General features: G+C 43.1%; 1 protein-coding gene across 1 annotated transcript; it reads right to left on the bottom strand.

Moving 5' to 3' along the window:
* Nucleotides 1-8,981: 8,981 nt before the first annotated feature.
* Nucleotides 8,982-14,291, bottom strand: LOC113752286. Its single transcript, XM_027296406.1, has one exon. It carries the CDS (start codon nucleotides 14,289-14,291, stop codon nucleotides 8,982-8,984), a length of 5,310 nt encoding a protein of 1,769 aa, XP_027152207.1.
* Nucleotides 14,292-21,953: the final 7,662 nt, after the last annotated feature.

The following is a 21,953-nucleotide window of genomic DNA, read 5'->3' as shown; positions in this document are numbered from 1 at the left end:
CACTTCTATATTTATGTCAAGTGTCATGTTTATTTAATTTGTCATGTGTTAGTTATTTAAATTTCTTCTAGCGTCATATGATAAGTGGGATTGACACTGAATTTGACACCGAATAGTGGCATAGAGGATCCCAACTGGGTGGATTACTACATCTTTTTCTGGTTGTTGAGAATTGTTTGGAATACTTAATTTAAGGGTGTGAACTGTGAACAAGCTCTTTTTTTTTTTTTATTGCTTTATCAAAAAGGTGAATTGATGACAGTGAGGATTGTTTCCCATATTTTAAACATGGGCGCAGTTTGTCTTCATAAAACCAGCATCCAGATATTAAAATAAAAACCCGCGTGAAATGCGTAAGGGCATGGTCCACCAGTGCAATTTTCTTTCTGGGATTTTCGTGTGAAGTCAAAATGATCCAATGACTTGACTAGCCAGAAAGCCAGAGCATAGAGAAATAGATCCTACTATTTAGTTCTCAATTCAAGAATTGATCATAACTTGTGCCAACAAAATCAGGACCACATTAATTTCATTAGGGATTCAGGACTCGGTCATTAGAGACTTTTTTTTTGGGATGAAAGACAAATATATAAACTTTAATTATTCAATTAGGGTTCAGCAGTTGCGTGTACGAAAGATGTTCTGCATCTAAGCCCTTGTCTGAATTGCAATTTTTCTCTAAAAAGTTTTCTGTTTTTTGTGAATATATTTTCCAGTCATTCTTTTTTATTTCACATGCATAGAATTGTTACAGTACATTTTTTTTTTTACATAAATTTCAAAAAATAGCAATCCGAACAGACTCTCAGATTTTGGAACGTCATGCTAAATTTCCAGATTTATGGTGAACAAATTAGTCATAATAAGTTATCCTAGTCCAACAAAATATACATTTCGTTTCAAGTTTGTATACGAATAATTGAATAGCTATAGAACCATACAGACAGGTTATTGGTTAGTGTTTGGAGGTTTCTTTGGGGATAAGTTTGCAAGGTGCAACTGGGGAAGGTGGTGGCTAATGGAATGAATAATCTGCCACCATAGATAATTTTAGCTGCCACTATTTCTTTTTTTTTTTTATCTGAAGATGCTTCCAATATATTTGAAAAACACAATTGGCATATTTATCTGGGGTGGTTTTAATTTTTACATGTCCTGTTGCTTCTACGTTTTAGTTTTCTAGAATATGTACGCAAAAAAAACAAAAATTAAAAATTACCTGTGATTTACTTCGTTACAAAATGGGTAAAATATTGCATTTTGGTAAATTATGATTACCCTCTTTAAATTTTATCATAATATTTGTAATAAATAGTAATTCTCTTTTTCATTTTTTCTGCTCTTTTATGCTGATTAGAATAATTCGTTTTGTGAAGCACACCTGGGCAACCGTGCAATTGCAAGACTTATGCAAATGGAATATATTGTGATGTGAAACAAGTGTGATTTTGCATCTTCGGAAATTATAATTAGCTTCTTAAATTTTATCATAACTTTTGTACTCTCTAGTAATTTTTTTTCTCATTTTTCAAATTTGGCTCCTTTATGCTAAGAATATTTAACACTTCCAAGCAAACATGAGCAACCATGCTTTTTTTTTTTCATCTCCCACCAATTCCATGCCCTTCCCACCTCCGACTATCAAATCCAGAATCCGAACCCTAAACCTAACAATGAATCAGTGTCTTAAAACGCCTCCCCTAACTACCATGCAATTACTATAAACGGAATAATAATATCATGTCGAGCGACAAAAGGGAAGATACTCATGCAGTATTCCGCTATTATTGAAACAACTTCCAAAATTTTTAGCATTTGCTTGACAGTTGTGGCATATTTTCTCGCGGACTTGGCTTGAAAGTAAACAAATGCAGAATCTAGACCTCCTTTTTCTTTTTGACTTTTTCATTCTTTCTTTGCAATTTCTTCTTGGTAATATGTGGTAATTAACGAATATATTTCTTCCATCCTAGCTATTGTACGTTGAACTCGCTCAAGTTAATATAAGTCAAAAACCACATATGCAGTAAAGAATCGGCTCTACCAACACAAGTTGGTTCAATTAGCAAGGATAGGTCACTTCTTTGTAAAATGTTGTATATTTAAATCTCGTTGCCGATGTAAGGCTTGTATTGATAGGTGATCTGTAAGAATTCCTGTAAATAATCTATCGTCCCAAAGGCATTCTCTGATCCATAGTGTCTACCAGCACAAGTTGATTCAATTGGTAAAAACAGGTCACTTTCTCATAAAAGATCGTTTATTTAAATCCCACTACCGATGTAAGGTCTATATTAATAGGTGATTTGTAAGAATCTGTGTAAACAATCTATAGTCCCGAAGGCATTCTCTGATCCGTAATGGTAACTGAAATCGAATCCATCCAAACTTTATTTTACCCAAAAAAAAAAAAAATCAGCTCTGTCATGATGATTTATTCCACTTTATGGAATTGTCTGGCATTGAAGCCGAAAGGAACATAGACTATGAGGCCGGAACAAGAAATAAATTCTTTCACAGTTTCATTGTATGCCTTTTGCTTTTGTAAACACAACATAGACACGCAAAAGTATGAACGTTTGAATAATCACATTAGAGAAACTATTTAAAGTGTCAGGCAAGAAGAAAAAGGAAAAGAGATTGCAATTCTAGAAGGAAAACTCATCTTTATTGAAACGGCACAATGACTTTCGTCCGCAGTTACTAACCCAACCAAGTAATCAACCAGGCGAGGGAATTAGTTCAACCATAGGTGGCCTGGTTGAGCCGGTGAATTCTATAATAAAGTAAAATAACATACTCAAGGTATTAAAAGTACAATGAAATAAATAAAATGTTCCACTAAACGCCAAAACACCTTGTTGAAACACTAGTAGTTGTTACTTCGTAAGTTCTAGTATGCTAATTAAGTTAGAGGTTGCATGTTCAAACCTAACTAGCCTAATGTTGAGAATTTTTTCAAAATTATCGAATTACACAAAAATCGATTGATTTTTATTGTCACTAGATGAATTGGTGGGTCATTGATTTTTCAATGTGTTGCTTCATTATCCGATCCTACTAGCAATCCAACCAAGTTGAGTGGCTGGTTTATCGGGTTAATCATTTGAACTATTAGATCGAGTTGGATTTAATAATTGTTCATTATCATTAAAACAATGATAAATCATAATGGATTTTTTTTTTTTTAGTGTAACTGGGAGGACTCGAATCCGAGACCTCTCACTTACACTCTCTCCTCCCACACCACCCAACCCATCCCTCCCCCCCTAATGGAGTTCTTTGTGATAAATTGCACTAGTGGTCAATAAATTATTTGTAAGTTTGATTTTATCCATAAAATTGTTTGCATCAACTCGCACATTGAACTTCTAAAGGTGCTCTATTTTGGTCGTTATGTTGATTTACCACCATTATCTCAAAGAAATTCACTAAAGAAATTAATTAAATAGTGCATCTCCATTGAGGTAGGGCGTGACCAAAGCTTTGTGCATTTAAAAATAATTCAATATATGAATAAACCAAAAAAGAAAAAAGAAAAAACTCAAGGACAATATAAAACTTTAAAATGATTTGATGACCAATAGTGCACAGTTACCCTAAATTACGTGGAGATTATTTGACTGCTTACTATAAATTTTTTAGTTTCGCTTTATTTACATTTTGGGTTTGATCAATTTTTAGTTCAGATATATTTCCAAATGAATACTCATTAATGGTTTGGTAACTTTTGCAAATTCATCCCTTTCCTCCATGCCTTTGGGCCAAGAATGAGGGGGAAACAACTAATCACAAGCAAGAAGCCAGAAAGAGAAGAATCAAATTATAAAGCATCTTTGGATGGACAAATCCGAACTTGTTCCATGAGTAGGAACGAGACAGTTTAAGGGCTGCTCGATCTTGATTTGATTGAGACATTAAGGAAGTAAAGAACGGTGAAACTGAAAACGAAATGGGAGAGGAATATAACATCGAATTGGTTCCAAAAGTTTATGCTTTAACAAACCTAATAATTATTATTCTTGAGGTGTTTAACCAAACCAGATAGACCGGATTGGTTTAACCGAGACTTGGTTATTAAACCAGTTTATTCTCTTTTGCCACCGGAATGAGGTTCTGTCTTATTCTACGCGCTCGGGCTACGAGATGTAAAGGAGCCTCCTGTCAATTTTTTGTGGAAAATGTTGCACTTTCACATGAAAATACCAGCGGCCGTTTAAATTGAATTCTATGTGCCCTTTGTTTCTTTGTACGGTTTGTCCCCACCATTAAAAACTGTCACCCGGTCTGTTTGTTTAGATAAAAAAAAATAATAATAATATAATAGATTTTTTTTTATACATTATCAATATATATTTTTCTTTACGTTAGCAAGTTTAGATCATGCTATATAACATGAATTTCAATTTAAAATTTAAACCATGCATATGTAACATACATTCATAACTATTAGTGTTAAAAATCACTATACCGTTAGCGTATAAAAGTTTATAATAATGCTTAAATACTTTTTCTTATGTGACGTGCGTGCGATGAATGGATGTTTAGGTACATAAAAATATAATTTAAAACTTGTTTATGATACAAGTAAAATAATTTCTGTAAAACTTATATATTCAAAAAATTCTATTTTTTGTTTACACGACTCTACCTCATAACAAGTGACAAGTTCAATATATTTGGGATCATTTTGGTGGAATTTGCTGCATGAAACATGAATTGGATTATAAACTTATTGCTACACTTAGTGGATAAGTAACTCAATACATTTAGGGTCATTGTTTTGGATTAGCAGTATGATATATTTACATATATTTACAAATATATACATATATATAGATATTCGACATATTTATGCTACTTTTTTCCGTCGTATTAAAAGTATCATACTTTTCATTTGAAATGTTCCAAAATATTTGTCATTTTGAAAAAGTCAAAATATTTTTTGGTCTCTATTTCCAAAATAGTCTCTCCCTTTAATCATATGTATGTTATTATTCAAATTCAAAATTTGAATTTATAAGTGTAAAATTAAAAAGAAACACATAAACATCGCAATCAAACCATTTTCGAAACATGATAAAATAATTGGAACAGTGGGAGTATAAATTAAGCTCCAAAGATCGTTATTAAATAATTTATGCAAAGATCATTGGATTGGTTATTTTGGTTTGGATGATCACTTCCAAATTTTGTCAAATTTGTTATTCTTTTCTTGACCCCTATTCCTTCTTTCATATTTTTAAGAAAAATCCTATACTCAACGATATATAACTTGTGGCTTATACGACAAAAAATAAATTAAAAAATAGCTCAACTCCTAATGAAGAGGTGATTTTTGGTTGGTAGCTGAGCCGACCTGAATCAGTCCTCTCTGAGATGAAGTGAGGTAAACTCCCGTGTCCGAAGTGAACCTCCTTGTCCGAAGTGAGTGGCGGGGCTTCTCCCCTGGAATCACTCCGACGATCAAGTTAGTAAGGGAACGAGAGAATGCTAAAGTATAAGCAAATGAACAGTGTATGCTTACTTGTTGGGAGTGTGTCTGGGGTATTTATAGAGGGAGAGTAGAGGACAAAGCGGAGGGCTTATGCTGGTGGGACCCACCCTCTGGTCATTACGGCTCTGTCCCGTGTCAGGAGGTCTGACTCTGACACTGTAGCCGCCTGGACAGGGTGACGAGGAGTCCTTTGCAGTAGTCATTAAGTGCGACAGTGCTTTTCAGATAAAGCACTGATCCCGGATGATGTCAGGTGACTTGCCTCGTCCGCGTGCAGCTGAGGTGGAGGTGCCGAGGTCACCTACACGGTAGACTAGGGATCCGGCCGAGCTTAAGGGATATCCCCGAGGCACGGGTGAGCTCTGATGTCGGACGAGGTGAGGTCACCTCGGACATGCGGGGCGGCCGAGGTGAGCATCCTCAATAAGCCCCCCAAGCCTCGGGAGCTCCGGGCTAGGGAGGTTCCGAGGCTTTCTTGTGCCGAAGTCGTAGAGAGCCGGAGTCCCGAAACTGCCCCGGAAGATGCGGGGACGCGACACGTGGACGTGTCAGTTGACAGGACGTGGTCACTGGTAACCGTCGCGTCGTGAAGTAGTGGGACGTTTCGTGCAGAGGGTGTCAGCTGAAAGGACGGGGTATTAATGAGGAGAGAGGGAGGCACGACGTTTTGAATTCGAACGTGGCCGTCCTTTCGCATTCTTGCCGCCTCTTCGGATTCTCCCCAAACCCTTATAAATAGGGGGGGTCCCCCTCATCGCACTTCTCACACCTTTCATTTTCATCCGAGACCCGCAAAGTTCGCGAGCGTAGCCGAGGTCAATATAGTAGCCGAGATCGGAGTAGTAGCCGAGATCAGATCCGAGGTCATCCACTTCGTCCAGTTCCGTAGGCAATAGTAAGTACCCTTCTTCTTTCTTATTTCGTCTTTCACCCATGGCCAAAACGGCTAAGACCCACAAAGAGACCATAACTCCGAGCCACCTGACCGAGGTGAGGCCGGATCCTGGGGAAGAAGCGACGACATCTAGTTCGGAAGGGTCGACCCCGAGTTCTGAGAAGGGATCAACCGAGGCGGGAGCCAGTGGGGCAGCCTCGGAGTTGGAGTCATCCGAGATGAGCGAGGGTGGTTCCGAGGTGGACTACAACGAGGAGCTCGGCGTCGAGACACCACACGACGAGGACGCCCTGGAGCCTGTCGCTCCCGAGGACCTAGCCAACATCGACTTCGGCAAGATGCCGAAGTTTAGAAGTCGCATCCGAAGAGATAGGGCCGTGAAGGTGATGAACAAGTACCCTTTCCGGTCGGGGTACGAGATCATTCCGGCCGGAGCTGATGACTCAGCCGAAAAGCCCCCCTTGGGCACAGTGGCCATCTATGTCCAACAGTTAGAGGCCGGGCTGAGGATGCCCACGTCAAGGTTCTTCAGGGACTTGCTTCGTCACTTCGGCGTGAGGATTACCCAACTCGCCCCGAACGCGATCCGCATCATTATAGGGTTCGAGATGCTGTGCCGACATCAGGAGGTGGCTCCCTCTGTCGACCTCTTCCGCCGATGTTATACCCTTAAGGCGCACGGGACAGACAAGGGATGGTTTTTTGTCAGCAACCGGAACAATGCCATTCCGAAGTTGGTGGTCGGTTCTCCCAGCTCGATCAAGAATTGGAAACGCGACTTCTTCTTTGTGTCCGAAGTGGACTTCCCTAGAGGTTTCTGGTGGAGGCCAATCAAAGCGAAGGCCGATCCTTCCGCTGGGGATGCCAAGGAGGAGGACTTCCAGAAGCTGATGAGGTCGGGACTTCGGATATACAGTCTGGACTACCCCGAAGCCGTGCTGGTTGACGGGGGAATCAGCCGAGCTTTGCTCCGTCCTGACAGAGCTCCCTTCACTTCCACCAAACTTAAGATTCCTTGTAATTTTCTTTCATAACTTTGCTTTCACTTCGGCTAAGACATATGATAATATTTGTTTTTTGTGCAGTGACTAAACTGTCCGACATCGTCGTATCGGGCTCGTCCGAAGTGGCCAAAAGGCAGAAGAGGAAGAGCTCTGATGAGACGTCGGCACCTCCGCCGAAGAAGAAATCGCAAGGGCAGGCTGCCAAGACCTCGGCGGCCAAGAGCACTCCCACCCCGGTTGGTCAAAGCAGCTCGGCCACCGCTGCTACGGGGTCCACCTCGTCCGTGCCAGAGGGAGTTCCCCTTGGAGTTGTCACAACAGTCACACCTCCTTCTGGCCGAGGCAAGCAGCTGAAGCCTCCAGTCAACCCGGTGTCGGGGACCTCGCTATGGAATCGTTTCCATAGCCCCCCAGTGTTTCGCGGAGACGACAAGACGCACCCCGGCGGGCATTGGTGCCCGGACTGGAAGATTTCTGTCAACGACAGGTGCCAGCATCCTCGGGTCGCCCAAGAGCTAGTAATGCACTCCCCTTTGCCAAGGGATTTGGAGTTTATGAAGAAACTAACTCCGGCTGAGATGGTCCAGAGCCTCATGGTGTCCACAGCTTCCACCTCGGCCTTTGTGGCCGAGATGGCACACCGCTACTGTGCTCTGGTCGAGGAACAGGACACCGGCAAGCTGCAAAATCAAATCTCCAAGTTGGAGAAAAAACTGTTGGTGTCCGAGTCCGAGAAGGCCGAGCTCGAAAGACGGCTTAAGGAGGCCGAGGTGAGAGATGAGGAGGCCGCGGCTACTATGAACAGTCTCAGATCGGCCCTCGAAGAGGAGCAGAAGAGGGGGGACGAGGTGAAGAAATCCCACGAGCAAGCTCTCGAGGGTGCCGGAGCCTCGGCCGTAGACGCTTTTCGGAAGTCCGAGGCCTTCATCAAGGACCTCGGCCAACTACTTACGCCTAACTTCATGTTTGGCTTCACATCGGCCGTTGACGAGGCTGCGGCTCACCTCCCCTCCGAAGTCTTGGAGTCTCTGAAAAACCATACCAGCTATAACGAGGACTCCAAGGAGCTATGCGATCGGATGGCCGAAGGCATCCAGGCGGGAAGGAACTTGGCCGAAGTCCAGGTCGAGTTCAACAAGTGGTTGTCCGAACTCGACGAAGTGTTCGAGGAGGTGGAAGTGGAAGAAGCTGGAGGAGAGGACGCTGAGGGAGACGAAGCCGGAGGGGACGACGTCGAAGGAGACGTCGGCAAAGAGCATGGAGATGAACTTCACTCCGGCGGAAAGGAGGCCGAAGAAAAGGATCCCCGGGAGGGAGCCAAGACCGGGGATGCAGCCGATACGGGGGTTTAGGCTCGTAGGCTCTAAGGGGGTGGCCGAGGTGAAGTGTTGAGCAGCACTCAGACCTCGGCTTTGTATTTTTTGTAACACCTCTGTTGAATGAAAGTCTGTTTCTTCTCATCTCAGCTCTTTAATTTCTTGCTTTGCTTTGACTTCATCCCTTGCTTGTCCCCCTTATTTTTTGATAGCGTAATACCGATGTTGAAGAATAACACAATTTCCGAAGTCATAACTTGATTAAAAATTCAAACATAATACAATCTGAGGTTCTCGGCGTGCCAAGACCTCGGCACTAATGAGCCATCTCGGTAGCTTAACTTACAATATCCCTTAAGATTAGACTCGACAACCCGGTAGGGGCCTTCCCATTTCGGACACAGTTTGCCTTGGGGCTCAGCTCGGCTGATCGAGTTTTTTCTCAGAACCAAGTCTCCAGGTTGGAATCTACGATGTTTTACGCGGGCATTGTAGTAGTGTGCCAGTGTGTTCTTGTAAGAAGCTATCCGGGCTGAGGCGAGGTTCCTTCGTTCTTCGACGAGGTCGAGGTCCAGCTGCCTCTCTTCGTCGTTCACCTCGGCGGCATAGGCTGCCAGCCGAGGGCTGGGGGTAAGGATCTCAGCCGGGATGACCGCCTCGGCGCCGTAGGTCAGGGAGAATGGGGTCTCTTGCGTCGCTGACCTCGGCGTGGTTCGATACGACCACAGGACACTGGGGAGTTCCTCCACCCAAGATGACCCAGCTTGGTGTAGTCGGATCTTGAGACCATGCAGGAGAGTTCGGTTGAAGTTCTCTGCTTGACCATTGGCCTGAGGGTGGCCTACCGAAGTGAAGTGTTGTTTGATGCCGAGGTTCTCGCACCAAGTCTTGAATGGGTTCTCGGCAAACTGTCTCCCATTGTCCGAAATGATGATCTGAGGTATGCCGAAGCGGCAGATAATGCACTTCCAAAAGAATTTTTGAATGGCCAGCCCTGAGATGGTCCGAAGTGGCTCGGCCTCGACCCACTTGGTGAAGTAATCCACAGCGGTTACTAAGAAAGTATAACCCCCGACGGCTTTGGGGAAGGGACCTATGATGTCTGTCCCCCATTGCTCAAACGGCCAGGGTGAAGTGATGGGGACCATGAAATTTGAAGGCTGGTGGTGCTCGGGTGCGTGGACTTGGCAGGAAGGGCAGCCGAGAACGAGGTCCTGAGAGTCTTGCCGAAGTGAGGGCCAAAAATATCCCAGGAGCATAGCCTTCTTAGCCAGCATCCTGTGGCCGATGTGAGCCCCACATAGGCCCTCGTGGATCTCGTGGAGGACCTCGCGTCCTGCCTCGGGGGTGACACACCTCAACCATGGGCCGAGGTAGGAGCGCTTATATAGTTCTCCCTCGCGGAGCGCATACCGAGGGGCTTTGCGTTGTATCTTCCTTGCTTCAGCTCGGTCTTCGGGAAGGACTCCTTGACCTAAGAAAAGGATGAACGGGGTCATCCAAGTTTCTTCAGAGTGCACGGGGCAGGCCACCTCTTCCACGTACCCTGGTTCACTCAGGACCTCCACCAAGACGGTTTTGTTGAGGTCAGAGAATGAAGTGGAAGCCAGCCGGGATAAGGCGTCGGCTCGCTTATTCTGGGACCGAGGGATCCTTTGGATTTCGAATGACTTGAAGTACGAGGTGAGTTGGTGAACTTTGGAGAGGTACCGTTGCATGGTCTCATCCTTGGCCTCGTACTCACCAATAACTTGGCGTACCACGAGCTGGGAGTCACTGCGGACATGGATTTGCTGGGCGCCGAGCTTGCGGGCTAGCTGGAGTCCAGCGATTAGAGCCTCGTACTCGGCTTCATTGTTGGTGGCCGGGAAGTCAAAGCGGAGGGCGTAAGAGCAAACCTCCCCCTGAGGTCCTTCCAGGAGCAGTCCGGCTCCGCAGCCGTCTCCATTAGAGGATCCATCGACATACAATGTCCACAGGGATGAGGTGGACACCTCGGGTAAGGCTGAAGTGGACTCCGGACCTTCCGTGAAGGTGAGCTCAGCAAGGAAGTCAGCTAAAGCTTGAGCTTTTATGGCGGTGCGTGGCTCGTAGGACAAGTCATATTCTCCCAATTCGACAGCCCACTTGGTGAGGCGACCAGAAGCTTCGGGTCGCACCAATATTTGCCGAATGGGCTGGTCGGTCCTGACCGAGATGGGATGGGCTAAGAAGTAGGGTTTCAACCGCCGAGCTGCGTGGACGAGCCCCAGCACAAGTTTTTCCACTTGCGTGTATCGGGTCTCCGGCCCGCGGAGGGCTCGGCTGACGTAGTAGACCGGCACTTGGGTGCCCTCATCTCGGATGAGCACAGCGCTGACAGCCTCGTCGGCTGCGGAGAGGTAGAGGTAGAGCTTCTCCTCGGGCCGAGGTGAAGCGAGAGTTGGTAGGTGATGCAAGTACTGCTTCAGCTGGTCGAAAGCAGCCTGACACTCCTCAGTCCAGGCGAACTGGTCAGCATTTTTCAGCACCTTAAAGAAAGGCAGAGCTTTCTCAGCTGATTGGGACAGGAAGCGATTCAGCGCGGCCAGGCGTCCATTCAGCCGTTGGACTTCTCGGATGTTCCGGGGTGGAGACATGTCATGAATGGCTTTCACCTTGTCGGGGTTGGCCTCGATTCCCCGGTGGGAAACCAGATACCCCAAGAATTTTCCCGAGGTGACGCCGAAGACGCACTTCTTGGGATTCAGCTTCATCCTCGAGTCTCGCAGGACACCAAAGACTTCCCTCACGTCTGACAGAAAGGATGAAGTGGTGAGGCTTTTAACGAGGATGTCATCCACATAGGCCTCCACATTGCGACCGATCTGATTCTGGAAGAGTCGGTTGATCAGCCTTTGGTAGGTCGCCCCGGCGTTCTTTAGCCCGAAGGGCATGGTAGTGTAACAATAAGTACCTCGGTCGGTGTAGAACGCCGTTTTCTCTTGGTCCTCCTCACTCATTCCTATTTGATGATACCCTTTGAAGGCATCTAGGAAGCAGAGGATTTCATACCCCATCGCCGCGTCGACGAGGGCGTCTATCCTTGGCAAAGGATAGCAATCTTTGGGGCAGGCCTTGTTGAGGTCGGTGAAGTCAACACACATTCTCCATCCCCCGGTGTCCTTTTTTACCATGACTGGATTGGACAGCCAGGTGGGATATTGGACCTCGTGGATCATCTTGGCCGGCAAGAGCTTGTCGACCTCATCCGATATGGCTTGGCTACGTTCGGGGCCGAAGTGCCTTCGTTTCTGTCGCACAGGTCGGGCCTGCGGGTCAACGTTGAGTTGGTGAGTCATGAGCTCGGGTGGCACTCCGACCACTTCATCCGCGGACCACGCGAAGACGTCTCGGTGGTCTTTGATCAGAGAAATCATTTCTTCTTTCAGGGGTGGGGGGAGTCCCGCCCCTACCTGGACCACTTGGTCAGGTTTCGCTTCATCCACTACCACCAGTTCCACTTCATCCCCTGGCTCCAGCCTGTTGGGCTCTTCTGCCTTCTGAGGGTCGATGCAGTCTATGGAGAGGACCGCTGGCCTCTTTTCTTCTGACCTCGGTGAGGGCCGGGGGGTGACTGCTGCTTGAATGGTGGCGAGGTAGCACTCTCGGGCGGCGCCCACATCGCTGCTTACCTCGGCCACCCCCGCAGATGTTGGGAATTTAAAGCTCAGGTGGTAGGTGGAGTATACGGCTCTCAAGGCATTGAGCGTGGGCCGGCCTATCAGCATATTGTAGGGGGAGTCTGCTTTGACCACTGCAAAACTGACAGGCACAGTTCGGCAGCGTGGATGACGCCCGATTGTTACCACCAGGGTCAACATGCCTTCCGGGTGGACGACGTGTCCCCCGAATCCCACGAGGGGAGTTCTGACAGGAGTGAGTTGCTCCCTTGTCAGCTTCAAATCTTCGAAAGTCCGGTAGTACAAGACGTCTACCGAGCTTCCGGGGTCTACGTAGACCTTTTTGACTACGTAGTTGTTGGTGAGGACTTCAATCACAAGAGCTTCATGATTGCTGGAGGCCGCAGGAACGGGGTCAGCGGGGCCGTAGGTGATGACCTCGGACAGCCGAGAGCTCGGCTCGGCCACCTCCATCTCGGCCTGGCGGTAGGTCCGCTTCCGGGAGTTCTGGCTGTCTCCTCCCGTTGGTCCTCCCGCGATGGTGTTGATCACCCCGGCGATGTTGGGGCCGTAGCCCGGTGAGCCATCGCGTGGGGGCTGCTTGTCCTCCCTACGGTCTTCGGGACCTCGGCAATGCATGTTCGTGTCCCGTCGGTCGTCTCGGCGGGGGCCCCGGTTCTCCCGGTGGGAGACGCTTCGGTTGAAGCCTCCATCCTTGCGGACGAATTGCTTCAGGTATCCTTGCCGGATCAAATTTTCGATTTCCCGCTTCAGGTCATTGCAGTCCTCAGTCTCGTGTCCTACATTACGGTGGTAGGCACAGTAGAGGTTCGAGTTCCTCTTATCTCTCCTCCCCGGAATTTCGGGAGGGTTGCGGCCGAGGTGATTCTGCCTCATCACAGCCAGGACGTGGGTCCGGCTCGAATTGAGGGGCGTCAGCTCGGCGTCCGAGGTGGACAATCTGCCTTTCACGATCCGGTCGAAGACACTTCGGCGGTCTCGGGGTTGGTTTGAAGTGCCACTTGGGCCTGGTTCACCTCGGCCAGTGTCTTTCCTCCTCCGGGGATCTTGCCCCGTACGAGATGCTTGGGCTTCTCGCTTCATGCGATTTACATCTTCGCTTCGGATTCCCTGGTCCACTCTTTCCCAGAGCTCCCGGAGTGTACGGGGGTACTGCCGATGGATTTCGGTGTTAAAGATCCCTGCTACTAACCCGTTGGTGAAGGCAGCAATAGTTACTTGCTCGTTCTGGTCAGGTATCTGTACATTCTCCTCGTTGAACCTTTGGGCGTACGAGCGAAGTGACTCGCCCTGACCCTGTTGCAGGTTCAAGAGGTAAGCTGAAGTCTTTGTTATTGGTCGAGACGACACAAAGCGGTGGATGAACCGGTCTATCAGCTCATCCAGGGAGGAAATGCTCCCCGGTTCTAAACTCCAGAACCACTTCCGGGCGGTCCCGTGCAGGAAGATTGGGAAAGCCCGACAGATCACGGCGTCGGGGACGCAGTAGAGTCGGAATGCGGAGATGAAGGCGCGGAGGTGATCCTCGGGGTCACCTCGGCCGTCGTAGGTGTGCAAATTTGGAAGCTTAAAGTTTGGGGGCACCATCTCCCCATTGATGTCATCAGTGAAGGGCGGAGCCCTCATGTAGTCAGTAGCTAGGCCCCCGGGGCGCCGAGGTGGGTCCTCGGCTCGTTTTCCCAGTAGTCCCCGAGAAAACGCTCGGGAGATGGAGGCAATCTTGGAGGTTGCCTTGGATGAGACTCGCCTGGAGGTGCTCCGAGATAGACGCCCATCTTCGGAGTCCTCGCCTGAGGGCACTTCAGGGGACTTCGTCGGTCTCCTCTTGAAAGACTCGGCTTTTTCTTTCCCCTGCCTTTTGAGGTACCTTCCTAGCTCCTCAAAAATGTTAGGGTTGTCTGATACAAACTCGGCCATCTTGGCGATGGCGTCCTCATTGTTGGGCTGGGTCCTTTGGGACCCTGGCTCTTCAGATATGCGGTCTTGCTGGGCACCCGAGGTCTGCCCAGCCCCTGTTGAGGGAACTCTTCCGCTTCTGGAGCGCGTGGATCTCATTTTAATAGCTATCTCGTTCCCACAGACGGCGCCAATTGAAGAGGTGATTTTTGGTTGGTAGCTGAGCCGACCTGAATCAGTCCTCTCTGAGATGAAGTGAGGTAAACTCCCGTGTCCGAAGTGAACCTCCTTGTCCGAAGTGAGTGGCGGGGCTTCTCCCCTGGAATCACTCCGACGATCAAGTTAGTAAGGGAACGAGAGAATGCTAAAGTATAAGCAAATGAACAGTGTATGCTTACTTGTTGGGAGTGTGTCTGGGGTATTTATAGAGGGAGAGTAGAGGACAAAGCGGAGGGCTTATGCTGGTGGGACCCACCCTCTGGTCATTACGGCTCTGTCCCGTGTCAGGAGGTCTGACTCTGACACTGTAGCCGCCTGGACAGGGTGACGAGGAGTCCTTTGCAGTAGTCATTAAGTGCGACAGTGCTTTTCAGATAAAGCACTGATCCCGGATGATGTCAGGTGACTTGCCTCATCCGCGTGCAGCTGAGGTGGAGGTGCCGAGGTCACCTACACGGTAGACTAGGGATCCGGCCGAGCTTAAGGGATATCCCCGAGGCACGGGTGAGCTCTGATGTCGGACGAGGTGAGGTCACCTCGGACATGCGGGGCGGCCGAGGTGAGCATCCTCACCTAACATTTAAGAGCTTCTATATTCATATCTATCGCTTAATCGCATCCTTTGATCTGAAATTGTAGTTCCCAGCATCAGATTTGGGCCAATAGTTGTCCGAAGTCCGTAGTCAAAGTTCCATCGCACGCGGTTTTGATTGTGCTCTTTTCGGGGGACCAAAGGGGAGTTAGCAGGAACAAAATTAAAAACCGTTTGCTGGCCGCCTCCGTTGGCGTTGACCCCAAAGCTCTGGACGCGGCGAAGGAAGTTGCAAGAAAAACCATATTGCAACAATGGTGATATTGTTATACGACTAACCCAAAGAAAAAGGGGTAAGTACTGATGTAATGGCAGATTGCAATTGACAATTATGGCTGGTTTCTGGTCAACCTCGGGACTTTTGGGCGAAGAGTGGCCAAAACAACTAAACTTTGCAGGTATAAGTTTGAATGTAAATTCTTTGACAATCCAATTCTGCCAAACAAGTGTGCTTGTACTTGCTTTCTTTAATTAAAATGTGGGGGAGATATTAGCACTCCAATATATTTTTTTGGGTAAAAGTCAACTGCTAAATTGGTCAAGAGACGAACAAGATACGGAAGAATTACAACAACAACAATAAACTAAGAGAAACCATTAAATAAAATGTCAAATTATCTTGCTTCAATTCATTCTTAGGCAATGTCACAGAGTAACAATACCAAAATTCTAAGAAGAGATAACTTTTCTCTACTGTTTCTCTTTTTCAACTTCTCTCAATTGTTTCTTTTTTCTAAATCCCTTCCTCTTCGAGAGGATGGTCTCCCTCATAGGTTATGTTTTTGTTATTTTCTTCATAAAGTTTCTCCTAAATTTTTTTAGTGGGAGATCTCTATTTCTCCTAGGGTTCCTAGTGAGAATTTTTGTTCTCTTATGAGTTCCTAATGAGATTTTGTGTTATTTTTCCTTGTTTTGTTGTTTAAATTTAAATTTACTTTAGATCTGGTTGTCAGATTTGAATTTATTTCAGATTTGGATTTATGTCGACAGATCTTATTATCTTTATTGGAACTTACAACTGTTGATCAGTAGATCTAATGATTGCAACATGCACAGAGTGGGCTGCAACGATTTATTCTATAAGGAGATAATTTTAAAATTGATGGTACTTTTTAGATATGTTCTTAATTTCTCAAGTCTTTTGCATCTGTTAAATTGCAGATCTACAATTTTATTGCATGTTTTATCAGCCATTAGAGCAACAATATATATCAATCGTGCTAGACGATTTCCAACAATCAGTTAATGAAATATGTTTTGTTATCAAAAAAAAAAAAATTCCAAGAAGAGATTAATTCCCAAAGCATTTCTTTTAATTATTTTTTTTGACACAATCAACACTTGTACGGAAAGAAAATGTCAAGCTAAAAACTAGCTATGGTCCTCTCTCCTAGCTCACTTTTCACTCCAGCACTCTTGCTCCATTCTTCCCTTTTATTTTATTTTATTTTATGTTTGCAGTCTTCATTAGCTCAATATATTTTTAGAGATTTTTGGTGTCTTTTTCTCTCATTCTCAGACATTTACTAGCTGGTTTGAGTTCCTTTTATTTCCTTTCATTGCTTATAGACAATTTGGTGACCAAGATTTCCCATTCCACAATATCCATCAGATGTGCTCCTATACTTGTGGTTTGAGTGATAATATCATATGTGCTCCACGACAGTGGATCAAGGATTATCAGCCCAAATAAGCTTTTCTTGAGGCTATTGTTCTTAGTAGCTTCCTAGAAGAACCCCTCAACAATGATACTGTAACATATTCAAATCGATAAAGAAGCACATAAGCCACGTACCTAGCAAAACGTTTGCTCACTCCATTATAAACCCTTTTGCAGTAAATGATTTCTCAGAAGAGGATTTTGATCAAACTTGAGAGCAGTAGCAGCTATGGAGCACTTTAGGTGAACTTAGATGACATTGTATATATTTTGGGTAAATTACATTTTACCTCCATGTGGTTTACCCTTTTTTTACATAACCTCCCTATGGTTTCAAAAGCTATACATAACCCCCTCATGGTTTGGATTAAAGTGTCAAAGTAACGGAAATAGTCACTCGTAACGGAACTTCTAAAAATGTCGAAATTACCCTTATAAATACATGATACATTAACCCCCTATGATTTTTATATTTTACCATATAACTCCCTTATGGTTTAATACTTTACTATATAACCCCCTTATGATTTTCAAAATATACACATAACCCCCCTTGGTTAATACATAAATTTCAACCTTACATAAGGGTATTTTTGACATTTTAAGTGACACCGTTACGAGTGACTATTTCCGTTATTTTGACACTTTAATCCAAACCATAAGGGGGTTATGTATAGCTTTTGAAACTATAGGGGGGCTATGTAAAAAATGCTAAACCACAGGGGGATAAAGTGGAATTTGCCCATATATTTTTGGTCCATCGTTTAAAGTCACGTGACAACTTTTGTTGTATAAGGAAACGATGTATTCGTGATTAAATATAGATAAATATTTGGGATTGTGGATACCACGGCTACTCCGGATGAAAAAACATCTCGATCAACTTGGCCTGGTGGATACCTCGGCCTTCTTGCCCTTTCACGAGAATTTATCTCGGCTTTATTACCTGTCTGAGGTGACGGAGACCTCCACTGCTTGATACGATATCATCGGTGACTGATAAAATTGATGTGATGGAGATATCGACTGCTTGATACAACATGATTAGCGATCGATAGAATTGATGTGACAGTCAACAGTCATACAATTCAATTCTATACCTGATATCGTCACCCTACATTATTCTACAACATCAGATTATCAATAGATCTCATCATTACCCCATTGATCTTTCTTGATATAAATACTAACTCCTTACTCACTTGAGAGGGCGCAAAAGAACTTATCCCAAGTGTCTCCCGAACTACTTCTAACTTTAACATAGGAATGAGATCGGAGGATTTAACCCCAGCCGCTTCTCATTTTGTGGGTGAGCTCTTCTATCTTCGACCTCGTCTTGTGGACCCTAACCTCGTTAGGGATTATTATGGTTGTGCTAACTAATGATCTTTATGCTCATGGAAGAAGCTGGTTTGATGTTTTAATTATTTTTAGTTATTTTAAATTTTTTTTTAGTAGCCTTTGTTACCTTGTGATTGTACCATGTGGCCCGACATTAATACTGAATTTTCTATGTAGAAGACAATTTGGGCCGGCTACACAGCAATACAATGTTGGGAACGGCAGTTGGCATAGTATGTTCTTTTTCGGAAGCAGAGATTATTCAGTGGCTTTTTTTTTTTTTTTGGGATTCAAAAAAGTAAAGGAAGTCCAGATAATCAAGAATTTTTTATGAGAAAAAGTTTGGATGGATTCTTTTTTGTCATAAAAAAAAACCCATGTTATGGTACTAGTGGAATTGGGTTCAAGAATTTGTATGGTAAGGAATAAAACACGTTTATATACAATCTTGGTTCATAATCCTCCGTGTATATTCCCTTGTATAGTCATGAAGATGCTAGCTTATATTTCACTATTGGGTAAAATATCAAAAAACTCCCTGTAATTTGATAAATATTCAATTTAACTCCCTCTAGTTTGAAAAACTACACTATAACTCCCTGTGGTGTTGACTAAATTGAAAATTGGACAGAAAGCATCCAATCTAACGGTTGTGTGTGAAATGCCAATATTGTCCCTACTATATGTAAGGTGTTTTCCATTCAATTTTCAATTTAGTCGAAATCACTAGGAGTCATAGTGTAATTTTTCAAACTAGAGGGAGTTATATTGAACATTCGACAAACTATAGGGAGTTCATTTATATAGGGGTAATATTGGCATTTCACGTATAACCGTTAGATTGGATGCTTGCCGTCCAATTTTCAAATTAGTTGAAACCACAGGGAGTTAAATTAAACATTTGTGAACCACAAGTAGTTTTTTGATATTTTACCCTTCACTATTATTATTCATCCTGTGAAGAATCGTAGCTTCTTAAGAAGATTACTTTTTTCCTTTTATTTTTTTATTTTTATTTTTTTTGTCTTGAGATAAAGGCTCATTGGTTTTCTGTCATCAAGAGATTGGGCGGTACCAATTTTTATTGGAAGACTGTGCTACAACTTTAAGCAGGAAACCATCTATGGGATATAATTTTTTTCTGTGTAAACATATATTTAAGTGTAATTAGGACTTACTTTCTTTGGATTTCTTGATTTTCTTAATTGGTACTCAAGCTTGACATTATGAAAATAGAATTCCTATGCTTCCTTTAACTTTATATTGCAACCTTGCAAGTACAAGATAAGATAAGGAATAAAAAAGAAAGAAAACTGGCATCACAACCAAAATACTCTCAGTAGAGTTTTAAGAAGTTGGGTTACCAAGAACGGTACAACATTGCGAACACACACATGATAATATATTACTATATGAATAGATTTTTTACACGCTGTTAGTTGTAATTTTTTGGCCAAAACACTTTTTTACATAACTCCCATATAGTTTTAAAATCTATACATAACCCTCTCATGATTTGAATTAATGTGTCAAAATGACGGAATTTACATTTCATAACCGAGTCAGCTAAAATGTCAAAAGTACCCTTATGTAAAGTTGAAAATAGTTTATTAACCACAGGGGTTATGTATATATTTTGAAAACTATAAGGGTTATATGGTAAAATATTAAATCACAATGGGGTTATATAACAAAATATAAAATCATATGGGGTTAGAGTGTCATACATATTATATTTATATATTTTGGTCACTTCAGTCATTTTAGTTTTTGAACAAAAGTAATTTCGAAATTTTCACGATTCCGTTACAAATGATCATTTCTATCATTTTGACATTTTAATCCAAACTATAAAGAGATTATATATAGTTTTTAAAACCATATGGGAGTTATGTCATAAATCACTAAATCATAGGGGAGTAAAGTGTATTTTGCCCTTATTTTTTTTTCACTAACAGATTTAGATTATGTTACATAATACGAATTCAAATTTAAAATTCAAATCATGCACGTGTGGTATATATTTAAAATTTTTAGCATAAAAAAATCACTATACTGTCAATGTATAAAAAAGTTAGTCCTTACCCTGGTGCGAGACATCTTTACGAGAAATTACGGGTGCGAGAGAAAACGTTTAAAGAAAAGACATGGAGAACAAAGAATATGACAAATATCTTATCTTATTATGAGATATATTCATCAATTATTAGGGGCATGAGATTTGTCCGATTAAGCCTGTGGACAACGAATAGAACGAGACATATGTCTTACTTTTTTCAAATTATAGTGTAAAGCATAATCGTAATTATTAATGTATTATTCTTTTGAAGAAAAAAAAAAAGGTACACGATGACTCTTTGAGTATATTTGGATGCTTCGCCACATACAATAGACCCAATTCCCTTTCTTTTCCGGTGCATTAGCTTTATATCTCAGACAAGGACGGACGCATTGCCTGTCGCTCGAGAATGTAGTTAAAGTTAGGTTAGTCTTCTGTGTTCGAATCTCCATTGATGTCGATGTAAGAACTATATTGATGATCCGTATAAATCGTTTAAGGTTTCAGAGTTGTGATCAGAATCGAATTCAGCCAAACTTCTATTTTATAAAAGAGAAAAAAGATAGATTAGATTTTATAAAATAGAAAAGAGCAAATTATCTGAATGACCACCAAACTTTTAGAATCGTTGAGTTTTAACTATTGAATTATTAAAAGTTTGGTTTTAACCACTGAACTATGTAAAGTTTAGATATCGAGCCATTTCATTAGACTTAATTTTTAAACATGACGGATTTGAGTGTTCGCACGATTCACGAGACAAAAGAAAGAGGCATAGTTAACAATTAAATTTGACGGAATGACCTGAAATTTAAACTTTAAATAGTTCAGTGATCAAAATCAGGCTTTTAATAGTCCAGTAGTTAAAACTCAACTATTTCAAAAGTTCAGTGGTCATTCGAATAATTTGCTCAATAGAAAAAGATAGGTTAGTCTTAGTGAGTGGTTGGCTCCATCTCTTATCTCCTGCAACATGCTGGTGTCGTCTCCATATTATTTCAGCTCGCTCCATCTGTTGTCTCCTTCAACAACATGCTAAGGTGAAGTTTTTTTTTTTTTTTTTAAATTTAAGGAATGCTAAGGTAAAGTTTGAAGATAAATGTTGTACTCCAGGGAAATGTAGTACGGTTCCATTGAACAAAGCATTGAATCGCTTGTATCGAGACAGAGTGACAACTAAGCAGACATCAAAAAGGAAAAAGAAAGAAAGGAAGAAACAAAATAAATGGGGTTCGTTAACTATGAATTGCACCCTTCAACTACCATTAATTTAGTTACTTCTAAACATTTATTTATGGCATTTTGTTCAACACAGTTGAAAATCAATGAATTGTTTTTTTTTTTTTTGGATAAAATCGATGAATTGTTCTTCCTATTTTGTAATGGAAATAGCTTAATACTTAGGATAAATTATACTTTACCCCCCGTAACTTAGTGATTTTTTATATGATTTCTTTGTAGTTTCAAAAACTACATATAATCCTCTCATAGTTTAAACTAAAGTGGTAATGTGACGGAAATGATCTTTTGTAACGGAAATGAATGAAGAGAATATTTTTTCTCCCAACCTTTAATAAAGCGAGGGTGAAGGAGAGGGATGGAAGATAGATTTGTCCAAACATCCACACATATCACAAAAGATTTTTTTTATTTTTTAATATTTCTCTCCTCTCTTCACACGCATACTGCACACACTTATTATGAGCGGATAATTTGGATTTATTTGTTAGTAAGCAGCACAAAATGTTGCGTCTAGTCATGAAAGAATGTGACTTAAGTTGAATCAAAAAGTTTTTTTTTTCTCTTTCCTAG

The sequence above is a fragment of the Coffea eugenioides genome, chromosome 11 (assembly GCF_003713205.1).
Source record: "Coffea eugenioides isolate CCC68of chromosome 11, Ceug_1.0, whole genome shotgun sequence".
Lineage (NCBI taxonomy): Eukaryota > Viridiplantae > Streptophyta > Magnoliopsida > Gentianales > Rubiaceae > Coffea > Coffea eugenioides.
This window is presented reverse-complemented; position numbering and strand designations above follow the sequence as displayed.

Bases quoted from the DNA above. Each gene is read 5' to 3' on its own strand.
- LOC113752286 (XM_027296406.1), bottom strand. From the start codon at position 14,291: ATGGCCGAGTTTGTATCAGACAACCCTAACATTTTTGAGGAGCTAGGA.